The 24223-nt window shown below is 36.0% G+C and overlaps 1 protein-coding gene and 1 long non-coding RNA gene across 2 annotated transcripts in view; one reads left to right on the top strand and one right to left on the bottom strand.

Annotated features, from left to right (window-relative positions):
* Nucleotides 1–8364, bottom strand: part of LOC149554692 (uncharacterized) — a 52297-nt gene extending 43933 nt beyond the window's left edge. The window contains exon 1 of the long non-coding RNA XR_016364411.1: nucleotides 8231–8364. This is a non-coding gene — a long non-coding RNA (uncharacterized LOC149554692). The remainder of the gene's footprint in view (nucleotides 1–8230) is intronic.
* LOC149554693 (7-deoxyloganetin glucosyltransferase-like) lies at nucleotides 5633–9365 on the top strand. The gene is made up of 2 exons (XM_089828742.1): nucleotides 5633–6148; nucleotides 8220–9365. The coding sequence occupies exons 1-2, from the start codon at nucleotides 5656–5658 to the stop codon at nucleotides 9143–9145; spliced, it is 1419 nt and encodes a 472-aa protein (XP_089684868.1). The 5' UTR covers nucleotides 5633–5655; the 3' UTR covers nucleotides 9146–9365.
* The last annotated feature ends 14858 nt before the right edge of the window (nucleotides 9366–24223 follow it).

The following is a 24223-nucleotide window of genomic DNA, read 5'->3' on the forward strand; positions in this document are numbered from 1 at the left end:
TGATATCCACAACGACTGGCCAAATTAGCACTTCGAAACCCACACAAAAATGCACGGAACACACCATTTCTGTCATTATTTTCCGATTCTGCACTCTTTCTGGCAACCACGGATGTGTCCCCTTCCCTTTGGCATCATCTGTCACTCATTCTGAACAACTTGATTCTGTCGTTTTTTTTTTTTTTTTTTTTTTTTATAAGTTACTGCTTCCTCTACAATCCACCACAAATCCCTCTGCACACAGAAATTCTTCTCCTTCTGGCAGAACAAGAACTCTTCTTTATGTCTCTGTTTCCCCGCGAAAGTCTTTTCCCTTGCAGCGCGGAGGAGAAACTCTGACTGGCGGAGCTGAATCTTTTAATTACACCCGCAGCCTATCTTTCCTTTCTCGCGGTCTATGTTCTCCTCCCCGCGGCCTTTCTTCTCCTACCCGTGGCCTGGTGGAGAAAGTTTTCTCTTTGTTTTTTCTTAAGAAAAAAAATTGTGCCCGCGGACAACTGCCTGCGGGGCTTTTAACAGCCCGCGGACAGACTATCCGCGCGACCTTCCGCCAACTCCCGCGATCTTCTTCCCACGGGACTTTCACTGCTCACGGACAGCAGTTGCCCGCGGGACTTTTCAGCCCGCGGGCCTTTCTGTCCGCGGCCCTTTTTTTTTGATTTTTTTTTTTTTCCTAAAAGAAATCAAATAACAGAGGTACCTCCATTTTGCCTCCAAGCGTCGCCATTTTGCAACGACGACGGAGTCAGCTGGCCATCCTGTGACAGCGACGGAGTCTTCCTGGCACCATATATTTTGAATTTGGATCTGTTGACTGCTGGAGGTATCTTCTGCCTATCCAAAGTTGATAATCTAATCGCTCCATTGTCGCCGACCTTCCGAATCTAATATGGTCCAACCCATCTGCCCTTAAACTTTTCCACTTTGATTTCATTCTGACCGTCGTACGCCTTACGTTTGTTCTGTGCCACCCCCATCGCCCACTGTGCTTGCGGTTGTCGCGCAACTGGATTATTTCCTTGCTGTCAGTGTCCTTCCACTAATTTTATGCTGCGGTGTAACCTTTTCTTTCCGCGCGGTCCATTCACCATGTACCGGACAGTGGGATTTTTCGTTTTTCTGTGTTCAGACTGTATGTTCTTCCCCTCAGCTTTAGCCATGGCAGCTTCCACTTCCCTGCATTCCTCCGGACATTCGTTTTCCTCATTTTTCTCATCTTCGTCGACCCTTAGCATATTACAACTCGAAAAAAATTCGTAGTCTTCTATCTGCCATTGGTAAAGGCCATTCACTGAGTCTAGGTCGTCATCATTCGATCCTCCGTCAAGTCTCAATACTCCTTCTTCATCCAGTTCCATTCTCCTCTTTCCTTCGTCATCACTCTCGCCTTCACTGTCAGAATCTGACAATGCTGCCTCCTCGCCAACCATTTGCATGTGCAAGTCAATTGTGAATCTTTTGCCTCCATGCTCCATTGATAGAGTATTCCGTTTCCAATCATGTTTTACTCTTGCTTGCAACAACCAATCCCGTCCCAGAATAGCATCATATCCTTTTCTTTTTAATGGAATGACCACAAAATCCAATAAAAATGGTTGCGTACCAATGGTTACCAGTTGCGCCCTCAAGATTCCCAACGGTTTGATTCCGTGCTGGTCCGCCGTGAGCAACTGAAATGTAGGTGGCCACAGCGTCGGCTTTCCCAACTTCTTCCAGGTATCCTCCGGTAAGACATTCACGTCAGACCCTCCGTCAACAATTGTCTCTGTCAAAACATTTCCCAAAATCCCCATCTCGACGACCGCCGGATGTCATCCGAAGGTGAGTGCGAGCAACATCGGGTCTGTTGTCATCACTTCCCTACTGTCCCTTCCTGTGTCCTCCGTTACTTTCGGAAACGGTGTATGATTCAGAATGGCCGTCCGTAACTGGGGCATTGTGAGAAGGAGGTCACTTATCTTGACCGGTATCTCCGTTTGTAAGATCTGTCGTACAATATTTTGTTCTGCGAAGTTCCTTGCCAAGGTGTCGGTGACGTCCTTCAACTGAGATGTCCCCACCGACGATGCCTTTGCAATGTCCACCTGCGCTTCCCCCACTTTTCTCTTTTCCTCCACTTGCCTCCGTGTAATTGCTAGAACCTCCTCTACATCCATGCCAACAGTGATTAAGTTTACTCCAGCCTTTGGACGCTTGGAATCTTCGTGATCGCCGGGTCCGCACCATCTGCATAATAATTTCGGTGTGTTTGCCGCTGTACAATCCCCCGCAAAATGACCCCACAAATTACATGCTCGGCATTGAACGATCGGCCGTCCGTTTGCATCATACTGGGTTCGACTTCGGCTTCCATTATTATTGTTATTGTTTGCATTGTTATTTTGCCTTTGCTATTATTCCTGTATCCTCCAGATGTAGCACCGGCGGCATTCGTGGTTCCGTTACCACCTGACGAGGAATCCTCCTGTGTGAGAAACACTTGTGGAGATCCTCTTGTCTTCATGTTAAAAGGACAATCTTTTGTCGAATGGCCCATGATCTGACAGATGTCACAGAATTGGTTCTTCGGACACGATCCCTTAGTATGACCATCGGTCTTACATTCCGTGCACCACAGTTCACTACCTTTTGGCTCCTTCTGCATGTTTTTAAACTCCTTCATCATGCGAACCATATCCTTCTGTAGTGCACGAACCTTCTTGCTGCTACCTTCGTCGTCGCTACTATCATCTCCGGCAGGCTCGTCGTCATCAGAATCAGAGGAGCTAGTTTTCTTCTTCTTTGTCTTCTGCTCACTTTCAAGGTTCAGTGCTCTGTTATACACGTCCACATATGATGACGGTGGCACAATTTTCATTTTCCTCCGCAACTTCGAGCGTAGGCTGTCGACAAACCATCTTTTCTACAATCCGTCTGCCGGCTTGCTTTCCATTTTGTTTATTAAGTCTTTTAATCTCCTGGCATAGACACGGACAGTTTCGTGCTTCCCCTGTTTGGTATTGAAAATCTCCGCTACAATTTCATTATCATCTCGCAAGAGTTTAAATTCCGCCAGGAACTCCTTTTTAATGTTATCCCAGGTATCCAGCTTCTGTGGATCCATATCCAAAAACCAATCAATCGTGACACCCCGTAGGCTTGCCGAAAATTGCCTCATCCAGTCATCTTCATCAATTATGCCATTTTCCCTCCAAATCGTTTCACATGTCTTGCAATGTCGGATGGGGTCGGCTGTACCATTGCCTTCAAATTTCGGCAACTTTTCTTTGGGTCCCACCATCACAACACGGGAAGTCTGCACTGTCACACCGGAGGTCTGCACTCCTACACCGGTGATCGACACTCCCACACCGGCGGTCGGCGCTCCCACACCGACAGTCTGAACTCCCACACCGGCGGTCGGAACTCCCACACCAACGGTCGGCACTCCCACATCGGCAGTCTGAACTCCCGCACCGACAGTCTGAACTCCCACATCGGCAATCTGCACTCCCGCACTGGAGGTGTTGACAGCTGCGAACCTTGGTGAAGAAGAAGGATCCTCTGAAATTGTTTCCCGTGGAAGTCTATCTCAGACGAAGAGGTCACTCCACGCTCGTGCTCCCTCGGCACTGCGAGCCGTGTGAGTTGATGCTCTTCCGTCTGAATTTTTTTCCCTCGGCGAACACAAATTCAAGAACTCCTCTTGTGCTTCTTCCACCAATTCCACCCGCTGCCGAGTCTCCTCCAATAATTCCTCCGCACTTCGGTTTCCATTGGCAATCTTCTGAAATCTTCGTCGGCGTTCGGCTTGCTGTGCCAGAATTAAATTCTCCTGCGCAGTACGGATTCCATCTTTTCCCTTCGCCTTATTCCGATCCTTGTTAAGCTGATTTGGCATTAATCTTCATGCTTCCCACCTTCCAGATTCATAAAGCAACGGCGCCAAATGTTTACCGTAGGGGTAAAGAAAATGAACGCATACAGACAATGAACATGAACAACAGAACTTATATTATTATTCATAATAGCAGATGATTGATGCTTTACAATGATCCCAGACGGGATATAAATACTACCGCCGAACCTTCCTGAAGGAGTCCGTCGGCTACAAATATTCTATCCGCTACAAACTATTTACCGACGACGTCGGCTACAGAATACAAAAACACCACCGGACCGTCGGCTACAAAATACAGAAACACCGCCAGACCGTCGATTACAAAATATAGAAACACCGTCGGACCGTCGGCTACAGGATACAAAAACACCGTCGGACCGTCAGCTACAGAATACAAAACACCGCCGGACCGTCGGCTACAGAATACAGAAACACCGCCAAACCGTCGGCTACAGAATACAAAAACACCGCCGGACCGTCCAGTCAGCTAACACTCCACGTGTGTTAGTTTTGGTTTATCTCTGTTTTATATGAGCAAATACTTTGTTTCCTTTGTCTCTGCTGCAACAAAACGTTGATTGGAGCTTAATTGCCTAAAAGTATAGGGGCTGTTTGGGCCACTAGAAATGCTCTTAATTGCAATGAGGCCTGCTAAGTACTTTCTGGTAAGGAATGTTGAAGAAATTGTTTCCAAATGTTCCAAATAACAGAGAAATTTGCATCCACGTGATATTATGTGTGAGGATTTAAGTTTAATCACCTTCAATCAATTGCGATTTATTCCATTTGATATCAATATTTTTACCTGTACAACGTCCTTTTAACGATCGTCAATTTTTTTACAGTTAAAATTTTGAATTAAGTTTTTTAAGTCTTTACTTATAGATACTTGCTTTAGCGATCTGTTGATAGCTCCTATTTCTTATAAACTACTTTTGATACAACATTATAAAAAACCATCCTTCCAACTGTTATTCTTATCATGCCTGTTCTAGAGACCATTATAAACTTATATCTATTGAAGATATATGATTAAGATTGGTTAAGTGCCTTAAATAAATATCTTTGTTGGTTGCTTAAGCATTAGTAAATGGACTGGATGATAGGGTGGGAGGAAAGTTTTAAAGATTATCATTTTGTTTTTGACAATCGTATCTTATCACTTCACTTTAATAGATATCATTGTTTGTTGTTAAAAGCATTAGGTAGTAAAGGGACTGGATGATATTGTGGGAGGAAAATTCTAAAGACAATCATTTGTACTGATTACTTCATTTTTAAGTACAGACAGGGCATGTGGGGTATGATAATATCTGAGACTGTTACTTTGTCACTACATCCAAGAAGTGGATTACGGTTCTCATCTATTGGATATCTTAAAGTACCGAAAAAGAGAATGCCATGTCAGGGATGGGGACTACTATGCATCTTTCTTCCTGATGGTCTTCATCGTTTAAAGATCATCATTTTGTTTTGACAATCGTATCTTTGTACTTGTTACTTCATTTTAAGAACAGACGAGGCATGTGGGGTAAAATAATAGCATCTCAGACTTTTACTTTATCGCTACATCCAATAAGTGGATAATTTAAAGTACTGAAAATTGAGCATGCCAGATCAGGGATAGGGACTAACGATGCATCTTTCTTCCTAATGGTCTTCATCTTTAGGTTGTTGTTGACTTTGCCACCTCATAGTTACACCAAACCTTCTCAGGTGCTATATTCTTCAGTCACAATTGAGGCTGTTTCTGAGGCTCAGTTCTGCTGATCAACATGGCCATAACCAAAAAACCTCATGCTCTAATGTTGGCCTTTCCTACTCAGGGCCATATTAAGCCCATGATACAGTTTGCCAAAATCTTGCGTGCCCGAGGATTCCACATCACTTTTGTTAATACTGAAAACATGCATGAAAAAATGTTGAAATCTGGCTCGATCCAGTCCATGGGTGGCATTACTTTCGAGACTATTCCAGATGGCCTTCCTCCTGAGCACGGGCGTACCAGCCACCAGATTGATGAGCTCTGTAAATCCATCACAAATAGTTGCTGTCCACAATTTGAGAAGCTTATAGATAAGTTGAATAACTCATCAGATGTCCCTCCGTTGACCTGCATTGTATACAATGCAGTTATGACTTGGGCTCAAAAATCGGCCAAAAGATTGGGGATTCCTGCAATATCATTTTGGACAGCCAGTACTTGCGGCTTCAACATTTACTTCTCAATACCTCTTCTTTTGGAGAAGGGATATATTCCTCTCAAAGGTATGCCTGTCTGCTCCACTTCATTTTTTAATTGCCTTTGTTTGAAGACTAATTGGATTTCTTTGCGGCCCGCTGTATGATGTTCTTGTGAAATCCTTGAAAATAAATAAAGAATACCCGTTACAGGGAACTTATAAATAAGAAAAGGTATTCTTTACATTTTTTATGTTTGAAAGTCAAACAAACTTCATAAGGGATCACCATAGTTCAATAATTTGTTTGGATTTTGAGATAAATTGGAATTAGATTGGATTGGCTACCCATTTAGATAATGGCAGATTTCAAGAGAAGTCGGCTTATTTCATAGAATTTGTTCATATTTTTTAAGGTAGTTGCTAAATGAATCTTTAGAATTTGTTCATATTTTCTAAGGTAGTTGCTAAATGAATCTTTTGATGTTAATTGTACAAAGATCATACGGTAGGACTCTCTTTGTTATATACAATTTTACTAGTTTTCTTAGGAGTAATTTGCAAAAAGTATTATATTAGTTAATCTTATTTTCTTTCACTTCAAATCTTTTCATCTTTAAATTTATTATATTTTAAGTTAGAAGTAATATATTGATTAATCTTATTTTACTTTCATTCGAAATCTATTCATCTTTAAATTTATTGTATTATAAAATTATTAAAATAGATAGTATGAACTTTCCCCAGTCCACCGATAAAACAAACAAAATTTATTATTAAACTGTGATCATTTATTTTGATCAACTTTTAGATCACACTTAGTGATCTATTATTAGAAGGAAAAAAATGCAAAATTCAATTAAATAAATGAACACGGTTTAATTTTAAAACTTCTTTCTATTAACTATTACAATGGTTATTATGTAAAAGAATTAAACTCCTTAAAACTTGAAACAGACATAGCATCTAAATCTGAAGATTATTTTTACAAAACAAAAGAATACAAATTCAGAAATTAGAGGTTAATTACAGACATTGTGTCCATGCTTCTGGTAAGATTGTGTGTGAGTTTGTCCTTATCAACATTTAGGATCATACTCACTCATCCCAATCATCAACATTTCGGATCATATTTAATGATCCATCATCGGGATGAGTGAATGTGATCCGAAACTTTGATATTGATAAACTCACACACAATCTTACCAGAAGCATGAATATAATATCATGGATTGTGGATTACAAACATTTAAGTTGAGTTGCATCCAAGTACTTGAACCTTTTTAGAGCTCTCTTTTAAGTACTCTTTGATTGGAATAATCACTGCTCTTTTGCACAAACTCACATAGCTTATGTTGCACACTTCTTTCAGGAAAATAATTTAATTATTGATAGGGAGTTCAATAATCAGTAACTACTATTTTACCAAAAAATGAAAATATGTGTACTAATATCTGATCACACATGTACTAATAGTCAATCATTTTTAACTTTTTTGGTTGGTAATTGGTCTAGTTGTGCACCACTATTAAGTCATTACTACCGAGACATTCAAACACAAGTATTAACATTTCTTAGTGAGTGACTACTAGTACATTATTAGTATTTTTTTGGTCAACTTTTAATATAAAAAATATTCTTTCTTATTCACACAAATAATTCCACTTTATATTTTTTAATTAAAAATGACCTACCATCATTTTAATTCACTCGCAAGCAATTTACTCCAAGAAAAGATCCCAATATCTGCAGTCAAATAAATCCGCTGCCGAAATTAAAAATGACCTACCATCATTTTAATTCACTCGCAAGCAATTTACTCCAAGAAAAGATCCCAATATCTGCAGTCAAATAAATCCGCTGCCGACCCTGCTCTGACAGGCAGGTAACAAAGGGAAAAAAAACTTGGGAACAATTGAAAAAAAAAATTGAAATTCCAACAAAGTTTACTGTAATATATTTTTTGGGATGAATTGCCTGATATTGAGGAGCTTTGCCTTTACGGAATCTTAACTAAACTGCGTTGAAAACAAAAGAGATAAAAGGGCACTGATACTATAAAAACTATGGTTTTGGACATTTGTAACCGAATAAAACTATGCAATTCTATATTTAGTACATGTATCTGACAAAACTAAAGCTGCCGATTTGTGGGGCAGATAAAAGCTACCTGACAAACGGATATCTAGAAGGAGAGATCAGTTGCATTGCTGGGATGCCCACGTTGCGTATAAAAGATGTGCCAAGTTTCTTGTATGATGCTTCTAATTATATGTGTGAGTTTCTAGAAACCCAATGCCAGGCAGCTCTTTCAGCAGATTTCATGGTGTTTAATACATTTGATGAGCTTGAAGGCCCATTAATACAAACACTTCGGCTCAAGGTTCCTATATACAGTATTGGTCCTCTTTCACTTTATGCGTCAGAAGAAACAGAAGGGTCATGCAATATGATTTCTGCAAGTATATTTGCTGAGGAAACAAGTTGCATGGAATGGCTTGATAATCAAGATCCTCATTCAGTACTTTATGTGTCCTTTGGAAGCATGGCAGTTATCTCTGAAAGGGAGCTTCTAGAGTTTGCATGGGGTTTAGAGGCGAGCATGCAACCCTTTTTATGGGCTATTCGTGCAGATCTTGTTTGTGGGGCTTCTGCTTTGTTGCCCATGGAGTTTACGGAGAAAGTGAAGGGAAGAGGGTTTTTTGTAAGCTGGGCACCTCAGATTGAAGTGCTCTCGCATTGTTCTGTGGGAGGTTTTTTAACTCACAATGGATGGAACTCCACATTGGAAAGCATCTGTGCAGGTGTGCCCATGATTTGTTGGCCATTCTATGCCGAGCAACAGCTCAATAGGACTTACGTTTGCCAGGTTTGGAAAATTGGAAATTCAATGAATGATTACGTGACAAGAGAGGAGGTTGAGGAGAAGGTGAGATTGTTGATGAAAGGGCAGGAAGGGGATGAGATGAGGAGGAGGTGTCGTGAGTTCAGAGATTCTGCCATTAAAGCTGTCAAAGAAGGAGGATCTTCTTATAACAATATGGAGATGATCTTAGGGGTGATGGAAGGAAGAAATGAGATCTGATTGATCTAAACTAGTTCTAGTTTCAGTAGAGATTCTATTGATTTCCATTTGTTGGGCATAATAAGAGGCTATAGTTAGTGAATAATTATCTCTAATGGAATATTGATTACTTATCGATAACTCTAGATTTAGATTTTTTTTATTTCTGTAACATTAATGTTAACAATATATTGTTAGAGTTAGGTTGAGGTAATATAGTGATGTTTAATTGGTTTAATAATTTATCATTGATCAACAATTTAAAATTATCATTTTCAAAAATTCATATTAGTACTAGTTTGTGTATAATGTATTCAAATTTATATGTTTTTATGTTCATCTATATCAGTTTTAGATTTTGTTATTTTTAGTCCTTTCATTGCATTTAGAAGAATTAGTTTGTGAGTTGGAATTCGCACTCTTGAAATAATCTCATCTTACACTAAAGGTTACAAAATATGATGAAGTCATTAATGTAAATTAATTTTTTTCTATTGCTTGTTGCTAATTTTTCCAACAGTCTTTTCTTTTTTGGGTAGACATATTATCTAAAATATTTAGGAAGGCAACTGTCATTTTGTAAGAAAGCTACCTGTCTCCTATAACAAATCTCGAGACATGTAATGGCAACAATAGATAAACACTTGTTGAATAAGGTTTGTTTGCATGTAATGAGGTGTATATCATTTCCACTATTCCATTCATAATTTATCATGAAAGGAAAAGGTAAAAATGTAGAGACATTTTTAAGAGTTTCCAATAGAGCATTCGTCCAGTGTGACGATTATGCACTCTTCGTTGTGTTGCCATCAAGAAAGGTAAGTATAGATTGTAGATACATTTTTTGTTGGATTACATTGTAAAATTTAAATATGAAAAAACATTGTGATCATAAAAGGCAATTAAACGAAGAATTCCCTTTTTCTCTTTAATTCCAATGTACCTTATGCCTTACATTTAGACCATCTTAAATATATCCAGGTATTTTCTATGAATGATTTATAGCAGCATCATCATATTTTTATAGTAACCATTAGATTTTTTTTTAAAGGACTTCATATACCTATAGGCAAATTTGGCAAATTTATAATCAGTAAAAATGATGAATGGAAATGTCAAACCAACATCTTGTGTCAGATTGGATTCACGATAGAGTTTAGTGCAAAACATATTTTCTAAAAAAATAATACAATCATTTTTTCCCCATCTAATAGGTAATATTATAGATGGCTTGAAGTGGTGTAATAAAATGAGGTGTAGCTGAGTCTTCACCTGTAAAACAGAGCGTTTGATATTAATATTTTAGAAAATATTGTTAGTAAAGTTTTATCAAAACTTTTGACATTATTAATAGCATTATAAAAAGTATTTAAATTTTCATTAAACAATAAAATACAAAGAAACATTTTAAGTATAACCTACATCCTGAAACATTTGGGATGATCTAAAGAATAGATGATTTATCTACATTGAATTACATTAATCAATTTGTGTTCTCTAAATTATATACACAAATCATAGAACTTACGAAGCCCACAAGAATCAAAGTGTCTGCAGCTACCACAACAAGGATATATTTTAATCTAATGTGTTCAACATGTATGTTATCTCCTAGAATTTATTGGGCTTCATTCATATTATTATTTTCCCTGTATTATTCCCAACTTCATTTGGATATTATTGCAGCAAGATTTAGAATTTTTGGTTATCTAGCTTACAAGTTGATCTTGCTTCATAGTTTGATCTACTATTGTAGGCGGATGACATAAAAAAAATCTCCATAGTTGGCTCTTTTATTATTTCCTTTTATAAATAGAGAAGGTTAAACTATTTCCCTTGTCTCTCTTTATTCCTTATTTCAATGTTTATGTTACTTACAGATTTGAAAATCACACCACCATCACTAAGAATTCCACTATTTCCCTTGTCTCTCTTCTTAGCCTCTATGTACTACAATTAGAATCTTTGAAATAAAATATGCTTTCTTATTTATAAAATGCCTCAAAGAAATTTGGTCTCTCATGTTGTGGCCAACATTATAGGTAGAGAGCAGATATGTTTTTAAAACTTGAAAGCAAATGCAATTAGTTGGTGCAAATTCCAAGATCCTTCATGTTTCCCAATTTTCTCACTCTAGATGGTAGAATGAGGGCATTCTGATAACTTATAGGAATCCATATAATCATAATGGAGATATTTTATTAGAAATTGGAAATGACCTGGTAGGAAAACCTACAAAGCGTGGAGAATAGATGAGGCATGTTAAACATTAGATTATTTTCTTCAAACAAGTGTGGCGTCACAAAGAGACACAATTGCAGGTAATGCACACAATAGATTTTTTTCAATAGCTTTTAAGATTTCAAGCAATAGGTGTAATGTCATATTTTATAATCTTTGCCAGAAGTCTTTTGGATGTACCATGGAATAGCTATGGGCGTTGATCAAAGCATTTTGAGAGGGATTTATTTTATGTCAAGTAGAATCTTGTAAAAAGCTCCCAAAGTCTTAGAATTACTAAAGTATATTGGAGCTCATTGAAATGTTTTACACCAGAAAGCCAAAGCAAGTTCTCGTCGAGTCTGTTTATTACAATAGCTAGCTTCTACTTCACAACCAACCATAATCGCTAGGACATTAGAAGCATTAGGAGTATGAGATATTTGAAGTTTTCAAATCCATGTTCATGATGCCCTAATGATGAAGGTATTCCATTCACCTTGATCTTTGAATTTCATATCAACCCTGATAGGGGGCACCATGGGTTCCCTGCCTCCATAGTCCATAAGTGATTTCTCTACAAAATGAACCACATGTGTGAGGGGTTTGGCGATCACAGAATGAAACTCTTGGTAATATAAAAGGTTCAAATCATTTACAATGTTACAGAACCAATTTTTTTTCTTCAAAAGGTATAGTTAGTATACAACTACTCTTAGGAAATCATGCTGATAAAATTAAGAACAAATTTTTTAGAGAACATTAATTTTAAACTACACAATGAATTAATGATGTTGCATGTGTCTTATAGAGGTAGAGCTATATATATATATATTCTATTTGATTCACATGCTTTGGAACTATAGTTTAAGTTTGGTAAAATTGAAGAAATATTTCACTTAATGGTTTACCTAACCTTATAAAAAGGAAAAGGAAATTTCACCTTATTTCATCTCTGCAACTACTTTCATGTGTAGAATTGATTATTTTTACTATAAAATTCCTTAAATTTGTGATGGCATTTATCAAGATGCATCTCAACTGAGAATGTGCCAGGAAAATGTAGAGTACAATAATCATATGCACCTAAATCCAACTTAGACATTAAGAAATTACAAGATTAGATTAATTTGTACCTCAAGGTCTTGGTAGTCTTTTATTTTGGTCATCAAATACAGTAACATATGCTGATGGAATAAGAACTAAATTTTTTCTTATTATTTTAATTTGCAAAAGCATTTTAACAAAAAAAAAAAACAAAAACAAACTTGTTTAAACTAGATTGTTATTTATTTTAAGGTAGAACTAGCATTTTCAACTCATCACTTTCTTCAATATAATTTCCCTCATCAATATCATATCATTCTTATGATGATTTAAACTTTGTTGAATTTGAGAAAATGACATCTAGTTATAAGTAAACAATTTTTTTTCACATTGTTAGTGATTCATATCCATTTGGCATGATATCGATATTAGCATGAGAATATGAAACTTTTTGAAAGAATACAAAATCTTTAATTCAATTAAGGTTCACTGGATAGAGAAATATTTAAAAAGAACCATAAGGAGCAAAATATAAGACTAATACGTACTATGCTTCTAACTCATAGATCTTATTTGAATTAGCATTGTAGTTGATTCAAATGGAGAACTAATGGTGAACTTCAAGTATCTTCTCTCCCTAATGGATACTTTATTTTTTAGTTTTCTTGTAAGGAGGATATTTTAGCTGTGAGGAGTGAGTGCTTGGGTTATAGGGAAGTCATCATTGAATCTTCAAAAATGGACTCCATATCTAGACCTTTTAGATTCTATTTTTGAAAATGTCTTTTTTTGGGCTAGACTTCCCAACCTACCCTCATAATACTGGAATGATGATGTCTATGTTAGGAATTGAGGATATTGTTGACACTTGGATTTTTGCAAAGATGTATTAATGGTGGTTTTTTTCATTGATGTAAACATATGCTCTTTGGTTCATGCATACTCAAATTCTATATATGGAAGGCTACTTAACTGATCAATACAAATAGTGATTGAAATATTTGGACATATAAGCTTACATTTGTGTAGAAGAATAAGTATCGACATACTATGTTCGTTTTACTTGATGTGATGTTCTAGATTACTTATAGATTGTTTTGTGAAGACTGGTAGCCGACCAGTGTGGAGTAAAATATGACAAAGTTAATTGCAGAGTTTTTGTTATATCTTAATGAAGAGAAGGAATTAATGCTAACAAGCATAGAAGATGGTAGAATGTACTTGTTGGGAAGTTGACCGTATTGTTTTAGTGTGTGGATTGTCATTGGAAAAATTTATATTCCTATTGTAATGTATGAGAAATTTATTGTACTAATTGTATAGATGCTTATGAATGTGTGTATGCCTTAGCATGGTCCTTCATAATTAATTGTACACTGAGGAAGCTTTAATAGGTCGGCCTAATTAATTATTTGTAAAGGGTATAAATGAAAGATGTTTTTCTTGATGTATGTATGATATGCAAAGTGATGCACGATATGATTGGTATGTCTAGATATATATGATGTGAGCCTTGATGTTGGATTATTATAGTAGAGTATAGATGTGGAGTGGATGATTAAACGGCCTTCAATGTATCTATTTTGGCAAGTAAGTTGCAACTCAACCAGTCCATGATTTTGGATATGTTATCCTAAAATATTTTTCTTTCACTTTTGTCAGAGCATTTAGATAGTGGTTCTACTTGTTCTTATCAACCTTTAACAAGATTAAAACCTTCTAAGAAGGGTTTAAGGTCTCCTAATATAGATTTATCCTTTAAGAGGTATTGTTGTACTAAATGAGTTGGATTTAGCTCCTAACAGGGTTACATCCTTTTTAAAGGAACTTATATATTAGTACATTATCTTGTGAGCACCATCCCCATTAGGGTTTTCCCTCTGATCAAGGGTTTTTGTTGTCAAAAAAATCATCTTGTTATGGTGTATGGTCTCTTATTGTTGTTAATCATTTTTATAATTGTTGGTGATCAATTTTATGAGTTTGGATTTAATTGTGTTTTCTCTGAATTGTTTCACCCCCCCAACCCCTCTCAATTATGTGTGGACTTTACTTCTTAAAAATTGGTATTAGAGCATCAAGTCCTATTTGAGAATGAATTTTAGTAGTTTTAGGAGATCTACAATGTCTTACATGAAGGAGAGTCCTCAATTTGATGGTGATAACCATGATAATGGAAGAACAAAATGAGAACATATTTAATCTATATAGGAATTGATTATTGGTTGATCACAAAGATCATATTTGATATCAAAGATGAGCACGAGCTATATTCAAGCTCAAATAAGGAAAGGAAGCTTTTCCAATTAAACATGATTTCAAGTGAGGCACTAATCAACATCGTATCTAAATTAGATTTCATTGAGGTAAAAGAACTTGATTTGGCTTACACTATTTGGACTATGTTGGTAAACAAATTTATCACTATGAAGTTATCTCTGAAACTAACCATGTTCACCCTATGAACAATGATAACTATGCCAAAAATTGGATAGACTGCAATTGATCATTATCAATTTGCAATCTTCCTTTGAATTTGGGAGGGGCAGCTCCCTTGTGTGATGAGTGTATTATGTTTTTGTGTACTTTTAACCTTAAAGTACATAAAGGAGAAAGCATAAAACTAAACAAGATAAATAGAAGAAACCCCACTAATAGACATGCACATACCAAATGGGACTCCATAGTGGATAATTAATTACAAGGGGATTTCAAGTAGATAAATGTAATGATGACAAAACATGAATAACAAACCTTGACATACAAAAATATATGCTATTTTCATATACCCATAACAAGATACCATGAAATGAATATGTTTTATCAAAGTTTTAAACATAGAATATGAAAACTATTAGATTCCACTATTACATGTGCAAGAGATCACTAATTCAACATGTGAGAAGTGATTTCACAAATGATGAACACAATTGAGACATATGACTGAATGATTTCTTCATTATTTTCTTCAAAATATACAAGTTCAATAACACTTAGTGTATAATGAAAATGTAAATGTCTCTTTTCAAATTTCTCCAACATTTCACCTTCATAAATTTTCCTCACATTTACATTATAAATTGCCTTGTATTTATAGGCATCATTTTGATAACTAACCATTTTTGGGTTAGTAACTAACTCATCTTTTCCCAATTGAAATAGGGTTATGAATTTTACATATTTTGCATAAAAATAGTCAATTTTGTAAATTTGACCCAAATGTGACAAAGTCACTATTTACAAGATTACATGAAGAAACAAGAATTCCCCACCTAACCACAACCAAGGAGATAACTTGGGTATCTTCAACATCTCTAAATAAGTCTTTTGATTAGTAGCTCGTCTCTATTGAACTAAAAATTTCTCTTTGAAATCTTTATAAAATTTGAAAGTCCATCACAATCACATTGGAGAAATTTCCCATTTCTCCACAATGCTTTTAATATCTATGAATTATGTTAACTGTAGAAATTTATGGCCAAATTCTCCCTCCATAATGTGATGGTAATAGATCTTTCTTTCTATAAGAGTTCTAAGGACCCTTGTACATAGGGAAATCATAGCTCTCGCGACTTTTGACATGTAATAAAATCTTCACAAGCCTTACTTTTTCATTGCATTGATGTAGATTAGTGAAAAATAGTTGACCACATCTAGGGTGAAACCCTCAGCCATAATCTTCTCAAATAGTAAAATTCCCTCCTTAACCTTTTGTTCCTCACAAGTACTATTTATTGTTATGTTGTATGTGATGATATTTGGAACCTACAGATTCTCATGAAATTCATGCAATAAATACATGACTACAACTAAGAATCCATAATGACAACATGTCAATCAACCTACATCTCCTCCTTGATTAGAATAGATAGATCATTTATCACTTTCCCACATCTTTGGACAAAGTTTACTTGATTGACATAGTTATGAATTGGATAATTTGGAATCATCACTTGATGGAATGTTAAGTTTATTACATGACTTCAATATTTGTTGTACTCACATGGCTTGGTATGATGGCACACATTATAATGGATTTCATTTTTGATAATTTTCATAATTACTTCATCTTCAAAGAGAAAAAACTATTGAGAATGATGAGTATAGTGGTTGTTGATCATACATTGAATCAATGTACAAGTAGGATGAGACACTATACAATTGAGTCCATTGTATAATAAAGCTAACAAGGTCAAGTAGTAGAGAGGTCAGTACAATGATTCCATTGTAGGGGTGGAAACTCATTGTTGAAGGGTCATAAACAATGGAAAGTACAGTATGATGGAAAGTATAAGAATAATGGATGTCGGGTATGAGTACAACTATTATGGAAAGTATGAGTATGGTGGTTTCCAAGTACACGAATGATGGAAAGTATGAGTCTAGAGTGTGTATTAGTATAGTGGGTATGAGGACAACAAAGATGGTACGATACTAGTTCCTAGTATGATGTCAAGTGTGTGCCTTCGGTATGGTGCTAGTTTCAACATGATGATGAACAATGATGTCATTGGTGTAGTCTCTACAGTGGAACACAATTCTATTGTGATTGACAATTGGGTTAATGGAAGTTGGTAGATTATTGTATAATGTGACAGTTGATATATTGAATTCCATAACTAATTGCAAAGTGTATAAATGTCTATGACATTCATAGGGAATGGTAGACTGAAATGGTGATTGTAACACAATCTAAGCCTATTCAATCCTATGTGAAAAATCCATTATTAGTTGTATGTAAATTGTTTACTATATTACAAAGAAGATTGGGATTTTTCAGTGGTGGATTTTCTCCCAAAAGGGATTCCCACGTAAATTTGGTTGTTTGTGTGTGCCTTGTGTGTGTGGTATTTTCATATTCCCATTCTCTTGCACATCTTTATATTTAGATTTACTGTTTCTTATTTCCCCTACAAAGTTGGTGTTATGAATGCATTCCCACACTGAAACTTTCCTTGCAAGTGATATCAAAGCCAAACTAGTTTTTGTTATCCTTATTTGGTATGGTTGGTCATTTGTGTCAATTTGATTCCAATGGGAGCTTGTAAACTTTTAATCCAAAAATTGAGATGGTATGTATTGGGAGAATATACATTGAAAAGTTTAATCGCACAAACTTTGAGTTGTGGAAACCTAAAGTTGAAGATATATTGATTGATTGAGACTCCTGGACCATTGTGTTTGGCAACAAGCCTTCAGGCATGATGCAAGAATGTTGGGATCTGGTAGATCAAAAGGCTAGAGGACTATTAAGGTTGAACCTTATAGATTCTATTATGTTGAATGTTCATGAAGAGAAAATTATACATTCTTTGTGGAAGAAATTGGGAGATATTTATCAAGGAAAATCCTTGGTGAAAAAGATCATCCCAAGAAAGAAGTTGTACTCTCTCAAGATGGATGAAAGAATGAATATGGAAGATCATCTAAACATGTTCAACATGGTGATTACATAACTAAAATTTTTTGGTGTTTCTATTGATGAAGAAGAATGTTGCATGTTATTGCTATGCCCGTTGCCCGATTCATGGGATCACCTTGTGATGGCCATTACAAGTACTACCACCTAGTTTAAAATGGATAAAGTATTTGATGCACTTTTTTTGGAGGCACTACAAGGGAAATCTTTCAAGGTGGATAAAGAGACTCTCATTGTATGATACATGTCAAAGGACAAAAGCAAGGACATAAAGCCTGAGTATTCTAGAAAAATGTCCAAAGAAAATTGTTCGAACTACGGACAGAATAGTCATATTTGAAAGGATTGCAAAGAGAAGAAGACGAAGAAGAAGAATAAAATGAAGAGTTCTTTTGGATTCAAATTCTTCTCAGAGTGATGATGAAGATGCTAGTAGTACTTCTTTGGCTAATAGGACATCTAATGATGACTAGTTATATTAATTCAATCTTCATGTGGAAGATGTTTGTCACAATTCCATGTGTGAATTAGCACCGCAATACACTAGGAGTTGTTGGCAGTGATATAGATGACATGTGTGAATCATGACCATGTTTCAATGGGATTTTTTGTCACTGATGTAGATTCTTTTTTTAGGGAATGATTTTCATTGGTATTGCAAATGTTGGAAGGTGTCTTAGATCCTGATATGGATCTTTTCATATGTGTTGAATTATTGTTTGGAGACATTTATCTTCATGTGACTAAAGATGTTGACACCATGAGGGATCAATAGGGTCTTTGATAGAGGTGTATATTATATTTTAATTTTTCATGTTATGGTATGTTCAAATGGAGCATGTTATCTCTTTGGTTGAGACAATTTTTAGATCATGTTGTCATGTTTATGCTCATGATGCCATGGTGAAAACTTTGACATTGATCTTGCTATATTGATCACTTCAAGATGCTTCATAATATTTCTATGTTACAATTGAGGTTGACATTGATTGATCAATTGTAGGTGCTCATGGATACTATAGATGATGCTGACGTTGTATTCTCTTGTGATTAGAGATGTGTTTGTTGGAACAGTTGTGGTATTACCATTGTTTGCATTTAGAGGTGTATGTACAAGGACATGATACATAACTAATATATTGTTGATGTTCTTTATGCTACAAGTTTGTTATTGCACTTTTGTGAGATTTTATTGAATGGATTCATATCAGATGGATATTATGTATGCATTAGGAGATTCGTCATCTATGGATATGAGTGCGTACCTCAACAAGTTAGAGATTTTTTAGAATGAAAAGTACAGTGGTTGTTCACTGTATGGTGAACCACAATAAAAGTACAATGAGATATAGGTATGTACACCAAGATGGTGTGCAAAAGGGGGTATAAGTGGACACCTCTCTTTTTTGTAAATCAACTAAACTTGGGAGAATGAAGAACTAGTCTGCAACTCCGTTTGGTTGTAACTCATTAGAGTTCATGCAAGAGTGTTGAATGGTCATGGTGGCCCTGTGTGTCATTGTGTGGATTAGTGCTTCCATTTTTATGCATTTGTGTCATTTTCTTTTTGTCATCATTCTTCACTTGGGTGTATTTTTTAGTTCCTTTTATTGGCATGTCCTTTGTTTGTGTTTTTTCCTTTTTCTTCTAGGGCCTATCGTGGTAGTTTGGGTTGGGTTGTTTGGCCCCTTCACTAGCTCATGCGTGTTAGCCAGAGGTGATGGATGATAACATAGATCCATTATGTGATCCATCAAGGGATGTTGTGCAATCTAATGATGAAATGTTGTTGTATCCTACCTTATCATGCAATGATAATCCAAAGGGTTTTAAAAATGATGGCATCACTAATATTGTTGAGAAGGGTGATGGTAAGTCAGGCAATAAAAATAAGTTTAAGAAACCTTTGTATAAAGTTGTTCTCGTTGAAGATTCAATCCTAGTTTGTCCAGCCTCTACTAGTTTTAATGAAAGATTTGAAAGGAAAATGACTTCAGAAGACCCTAGCGGAGGTAGAAGATCCTCAACCAATGGAGATGGATAGGATTCTAGAGATAGAGATGGATTCGAGCATGGAGGCAAAGATGGTAGGACTTTTTTTGTCAATTTGAAAACCCTAACCTTGTCTCCCAATGAAGATATGGTTAAATCTGTTAGGCAGAACAAAGTCATTTAAAGAATATTACTATTTTTTCTATTTTTTTAGATATTAAGGCTTTACCATCTCATAAATTTATTGATGATTGGTTGAATTCAGTTCGGGGAAAGAAATTTGGATTACATGTAAGTTTTTGTGGAATTCAATACAAAAGGGTCTTTTTGTTATTTCCTTGAAAAGTCACAGTGTGCAAGAAATAATTCTCAAGAAAGGGTTTTAGAGTATGGGCCATCCCCTATTATGAGTGTATGTTTGATCACCGAATGGAAACTTTGATAAAGTTTTGGAAAGATCCACTCCAAATTGGGTGGAAAGTAAGAATCTTCAGGCTAAGTTCTAGCCTTTTATCTCGCATATCCTAAGTCCTTTATGTTCAATGTTTCACCCTGTCGTATCTTAATGCACGTATTCTAGTTGCCCTATCAACTAAGATTGAAGTTCCAGATATTATCTCTCTTGACCTAGAAGGAGAAAAATTCTCATGGGATGTTTCTCTATTGGGTAATCTCCATGTATGTTTTCATTGCAAATGTAATGGACTTATTAAGAAGGATTGCCCAATTCTCAAAACTCATTTCGATAAGGCTAAAGTTAATATTGATGGTGCTAATATTATCTCTTTTGAAGTTGGTAGTAAGAAGGCTATTCCAAATAATAAAAATAAAAATGATAATGTTAGTATTGATGAAAATTGTATACCAATTCAGCCTTTGAAGGTTCCTTCAAATTTGGAAACGGTTGATAATGGTGGTTTTATTTCTTTGGATAACCCTCTATATTATAGAGATTTTGAGGTTATCCTGGCTGGTAAAACTAGTCCTATTTCTTGTGAGGTTCATCCCATGACCCTAGGTATGGTGGATTTAGAATTTCCTAATGAAATTAATAATGGTAAGTGTAGACACCTAAATTTGATTACATCACTAGGTAATCTTATTTAGTCATCTCCTAGGACATTATCGATTAAATATTTATCATTTAATTAATTAATCATCATCACCTAGTTAATTTAAGTATTTAATTAACTATAGTCCAATTGTAAAATCAAGTTATCAATTAAATCCCTATTCCTCTATTAAATTAAATAAAGTCTCAAAACTATTTAATTTAATCTAATATCCCCATTTTATTAAATAAATCATTTGATAAAATATCCAAACCCCTAAAACATCCATAAACCCTACCTTGATCCCTAATCCAACACATTCAGCCATACTAACCTCACTTGGCCTCCTAACTAACCCATCCCATCAAAGCTAAGCCACTTGTCCCCTAACCCCCTTCCTAAGCTAATCTTAATCCCCATCCTAAACATGTGCACAACTTTAAGCAAGGGTTAAGACTTGCTAACCCAAGCCAAAGTCAACAATCTCATCCTCACCCTCACCCTCAAGCATTTATGGCTCTTACACAAGCATTAAAAGCTCTTACAAAGCATTTATGAACATTTATGAAGCCCTTATCTCTTGAGCCTCCTTTATTGACTATTCACCTTGCCCTTCCCTCCATCCAATCACTCTATGACATGTGTCACCTCCTAATTGGCTCCAAACTAGCACAATCCATATGCTTCCTTTTAGGACATCCTAGCCCTCCATAAACTTTTTCCAATCCTTGCATCTTGGCCATTCATCCCTCTACCTCTTAGCCTATAAATGAAACCCTCACCCTTCACAAATATCATCCACTTTTCATGCAAACTTATAATGCTCCACTAACTACTCCATCATAGCCATTTTACACTATTACAATGCTGAAATCAGTCCATAACTCCATTGTTTCAAACCCTCACTCATACACACACTTGATAATCACCCATCCATTGGAAGCTTGAGTGCACAATGGGCGCACATCTCCATCCATCAGGGACATAGCTTCGTCATCATAGGTTATGCCCAAGAAGCTTACCATTCTTAGTTTGCCTTCCTTTTGGTGATAACCTTGTCCTATCATAAGTGTTAACTTATTTAGTTTTGTGGATAATTTTTTTAGTATTAGTATCCCTTCATAGCACTACTAAATTAGTTGATACATTTTGGCATGCCCGATGAGACCCCAAATTTAGGTCACCATAATCATGCTCTTTTGTTTATTTTGTCAAACTAATCCACCTAATGGTTTGTGCTTATTTGTGAAGATAGGTTGTGTTTTAACATTTTTGCAGGCACCAAAGTCTCTTATAAGAAATCTTTCTCTTGGTTATGAAAGAAAATTCCAATTTAAGCAACATTTTATGATCCTCGAAATAGTGAACCTGTAGCCCCGAAATAGCAAATCTACAGCCCCAGGATCATGGCCTAAACCCATAGGAACACATCCCCGTGAAGGAGGGATTTCTCTCTGTCTCAAATTTTAGCACCACGTGTAATTAAAAACAACCCCATCATTCCTGCTAACCCTATTCTCGCGGGAATGCCAGTTTTTACCAGTGCGATCACTATAAAAGACCTGCAAGAACACTTAGCCTTGTTAATCAACCATTACTCCTCACTTTTTTCCTCCTTTTTTGAACCATTGACAAATCCTTCGATAGGAACACTCCCTCATAGACCCACAGGATCGCCCTGTGATTTTTTTACCTGCGGCCAATTTTTCCACGGTTTCACCAATTCTCTATACTGCAATCCTACCACCTCTTAGCTATGTTCTTACATCATGGGATCATTTTTTAAATCTACAAGATCTCTACTTTACCTATGGGATTTCTATTTAAACTAGCGAGATTGTTGTTCTACCCGCAAGATCACTTTTTGCCTCACAAGATTACTGTTAAAAAAAAAAGAGTATAAATCAAATTTTGACTTTTGGTTGTTATGTAGGATGGGGATAATTCTAAGCATTTTTACGCCTATAAAAAAAAGCAAAAAAAGTTTTAAAAAAAAACTCCCATAGTTAAGCTTTGATTTTGGGAATTTTTGTGTGACTAATCAAATTGGTTTTTTGTCGCATTGCAGATTTGAGCATCTTCAAAGCCTAACCATATTTTTTTCAGGTTTTTCTTAGAATGAACTTGCATGTTTAAACAAATATTTCATTGAATGAATGTTGCTCAAATCAATCTTGAATTCCATGGACTAAAATCAAATTTTTCATTGGAATGCATGCTTAAAACAACAAACACAATCTTGAATGACAAGGATCAAATAATCATTGCTATCCCTCACACTTCAACTTTGAGGCTTAAAAAGAAACCACTCAATCCTGAATGCATAAATAAAATTGACTTGTTAACTCATTCCTATGTTGATGATGCTCATATTTCTTATGTTGATGAATTCTCAATTTTCATTATGCTGACAATGATGTCAAGTTGGAAAGAACATTGTATGCCATAAACACAAGTTTCTTCAATCACAGATTACAAAATCTAAATCATCAATTGGAATGAACAAGTGTATTTTAAACCCAAGATCACTTATGTGGTCTTGTTTTACACTTTTTAGGAGGCCTTCTTGGGGATTTCATCACCCCTTGGGACAACCTTAATTAACTCTAGCATTCTGGCAGAGTATAAATATCAGGAGGTGAATAAAAGACACCTCTCTTGGAAGCATAATATTGTCACTCTTAGGTAAGCCCCAAAGAACTTTATACCTTTGGGAAGTGAAGGTGGAGATTTGGGATACCATCTCCTCCCGACTGTGTGGCATTATTTTCTTTCATCTATAGATTTGGGCCTCATGTACCTTGTGTATATCAAGGACACCCCTAGCTAATCTTGTATATCCTAGCAAACCTTATAGTGTTATTGATGTGTTTGACGTGCTTGAGTGTTGTTAGGTAAAGAGATCACTTGTCTATCCTTTGAAATGATTTTTAGCAAGTCTGTTTGCAACAACCCAACCATTCAACCCAAATGAAAGGCATACTTAGCATAGTCATTGCCTCATCTGAGATTCATCCAAGCTTCCAAGATTTCCTCTAATACCATCATTCCTAAGGTCTTCCATAAAGTCTTCCTTTTCTCTCCATGTCTTAACTAGTAACATTCCATACCTACCCAACTCATCATCAAAACATGGTGTCACAATCCTATTACAATGAGTTTGGTCATCCCACCTTTTCTCCCACTCCATCCTATTCCAATAATGATGAAGATCTGGTTGATTATGATGGGTATATTGAAAGCCTTAGAGATATTCCTCCAAACATCCTCCAAAAATCAAACATTCCTCCAAACTACTCCATCATTCCTCCATGCATGCCCACTAGTACTCCTTACTATGCCTTTGACAAGGGAAATCCATTATTATCT

The sequence above is a fragment of the Cupressus sempervirens genome, chromosome 5, assembly GCF_028749045.1.
Source record: "Cupressus sempervirens isolate cs-2001-9-10 chromosome 5, ASM2874904v1, whole genome shotgun sequence".
Taxonomy (NCBI): Eukaryota; Viridiplantae; Streptophyta; class Pinopsida; order Cupressales; family Cupressaceae; genus Cupressus; species Cupressus sempervirens.

Bases quoted from the DNA above. Each gene is read 5' to 3' on its own strand.
- LOC149554693 (XM_089828742.1), top strand. From the start codon at position 5,656: ATGGCCATAACCAAAAAACCTCATGCTCTAATGTTGGCCTTTCCTACT. The intron at 6,149-8,219 runs GTATGCCTGTCT...TTTGTGGGGCAG, and splicing joins GGGATATATTCCTCTCAAAG to ATAAAAGCTACCTGACAAAC.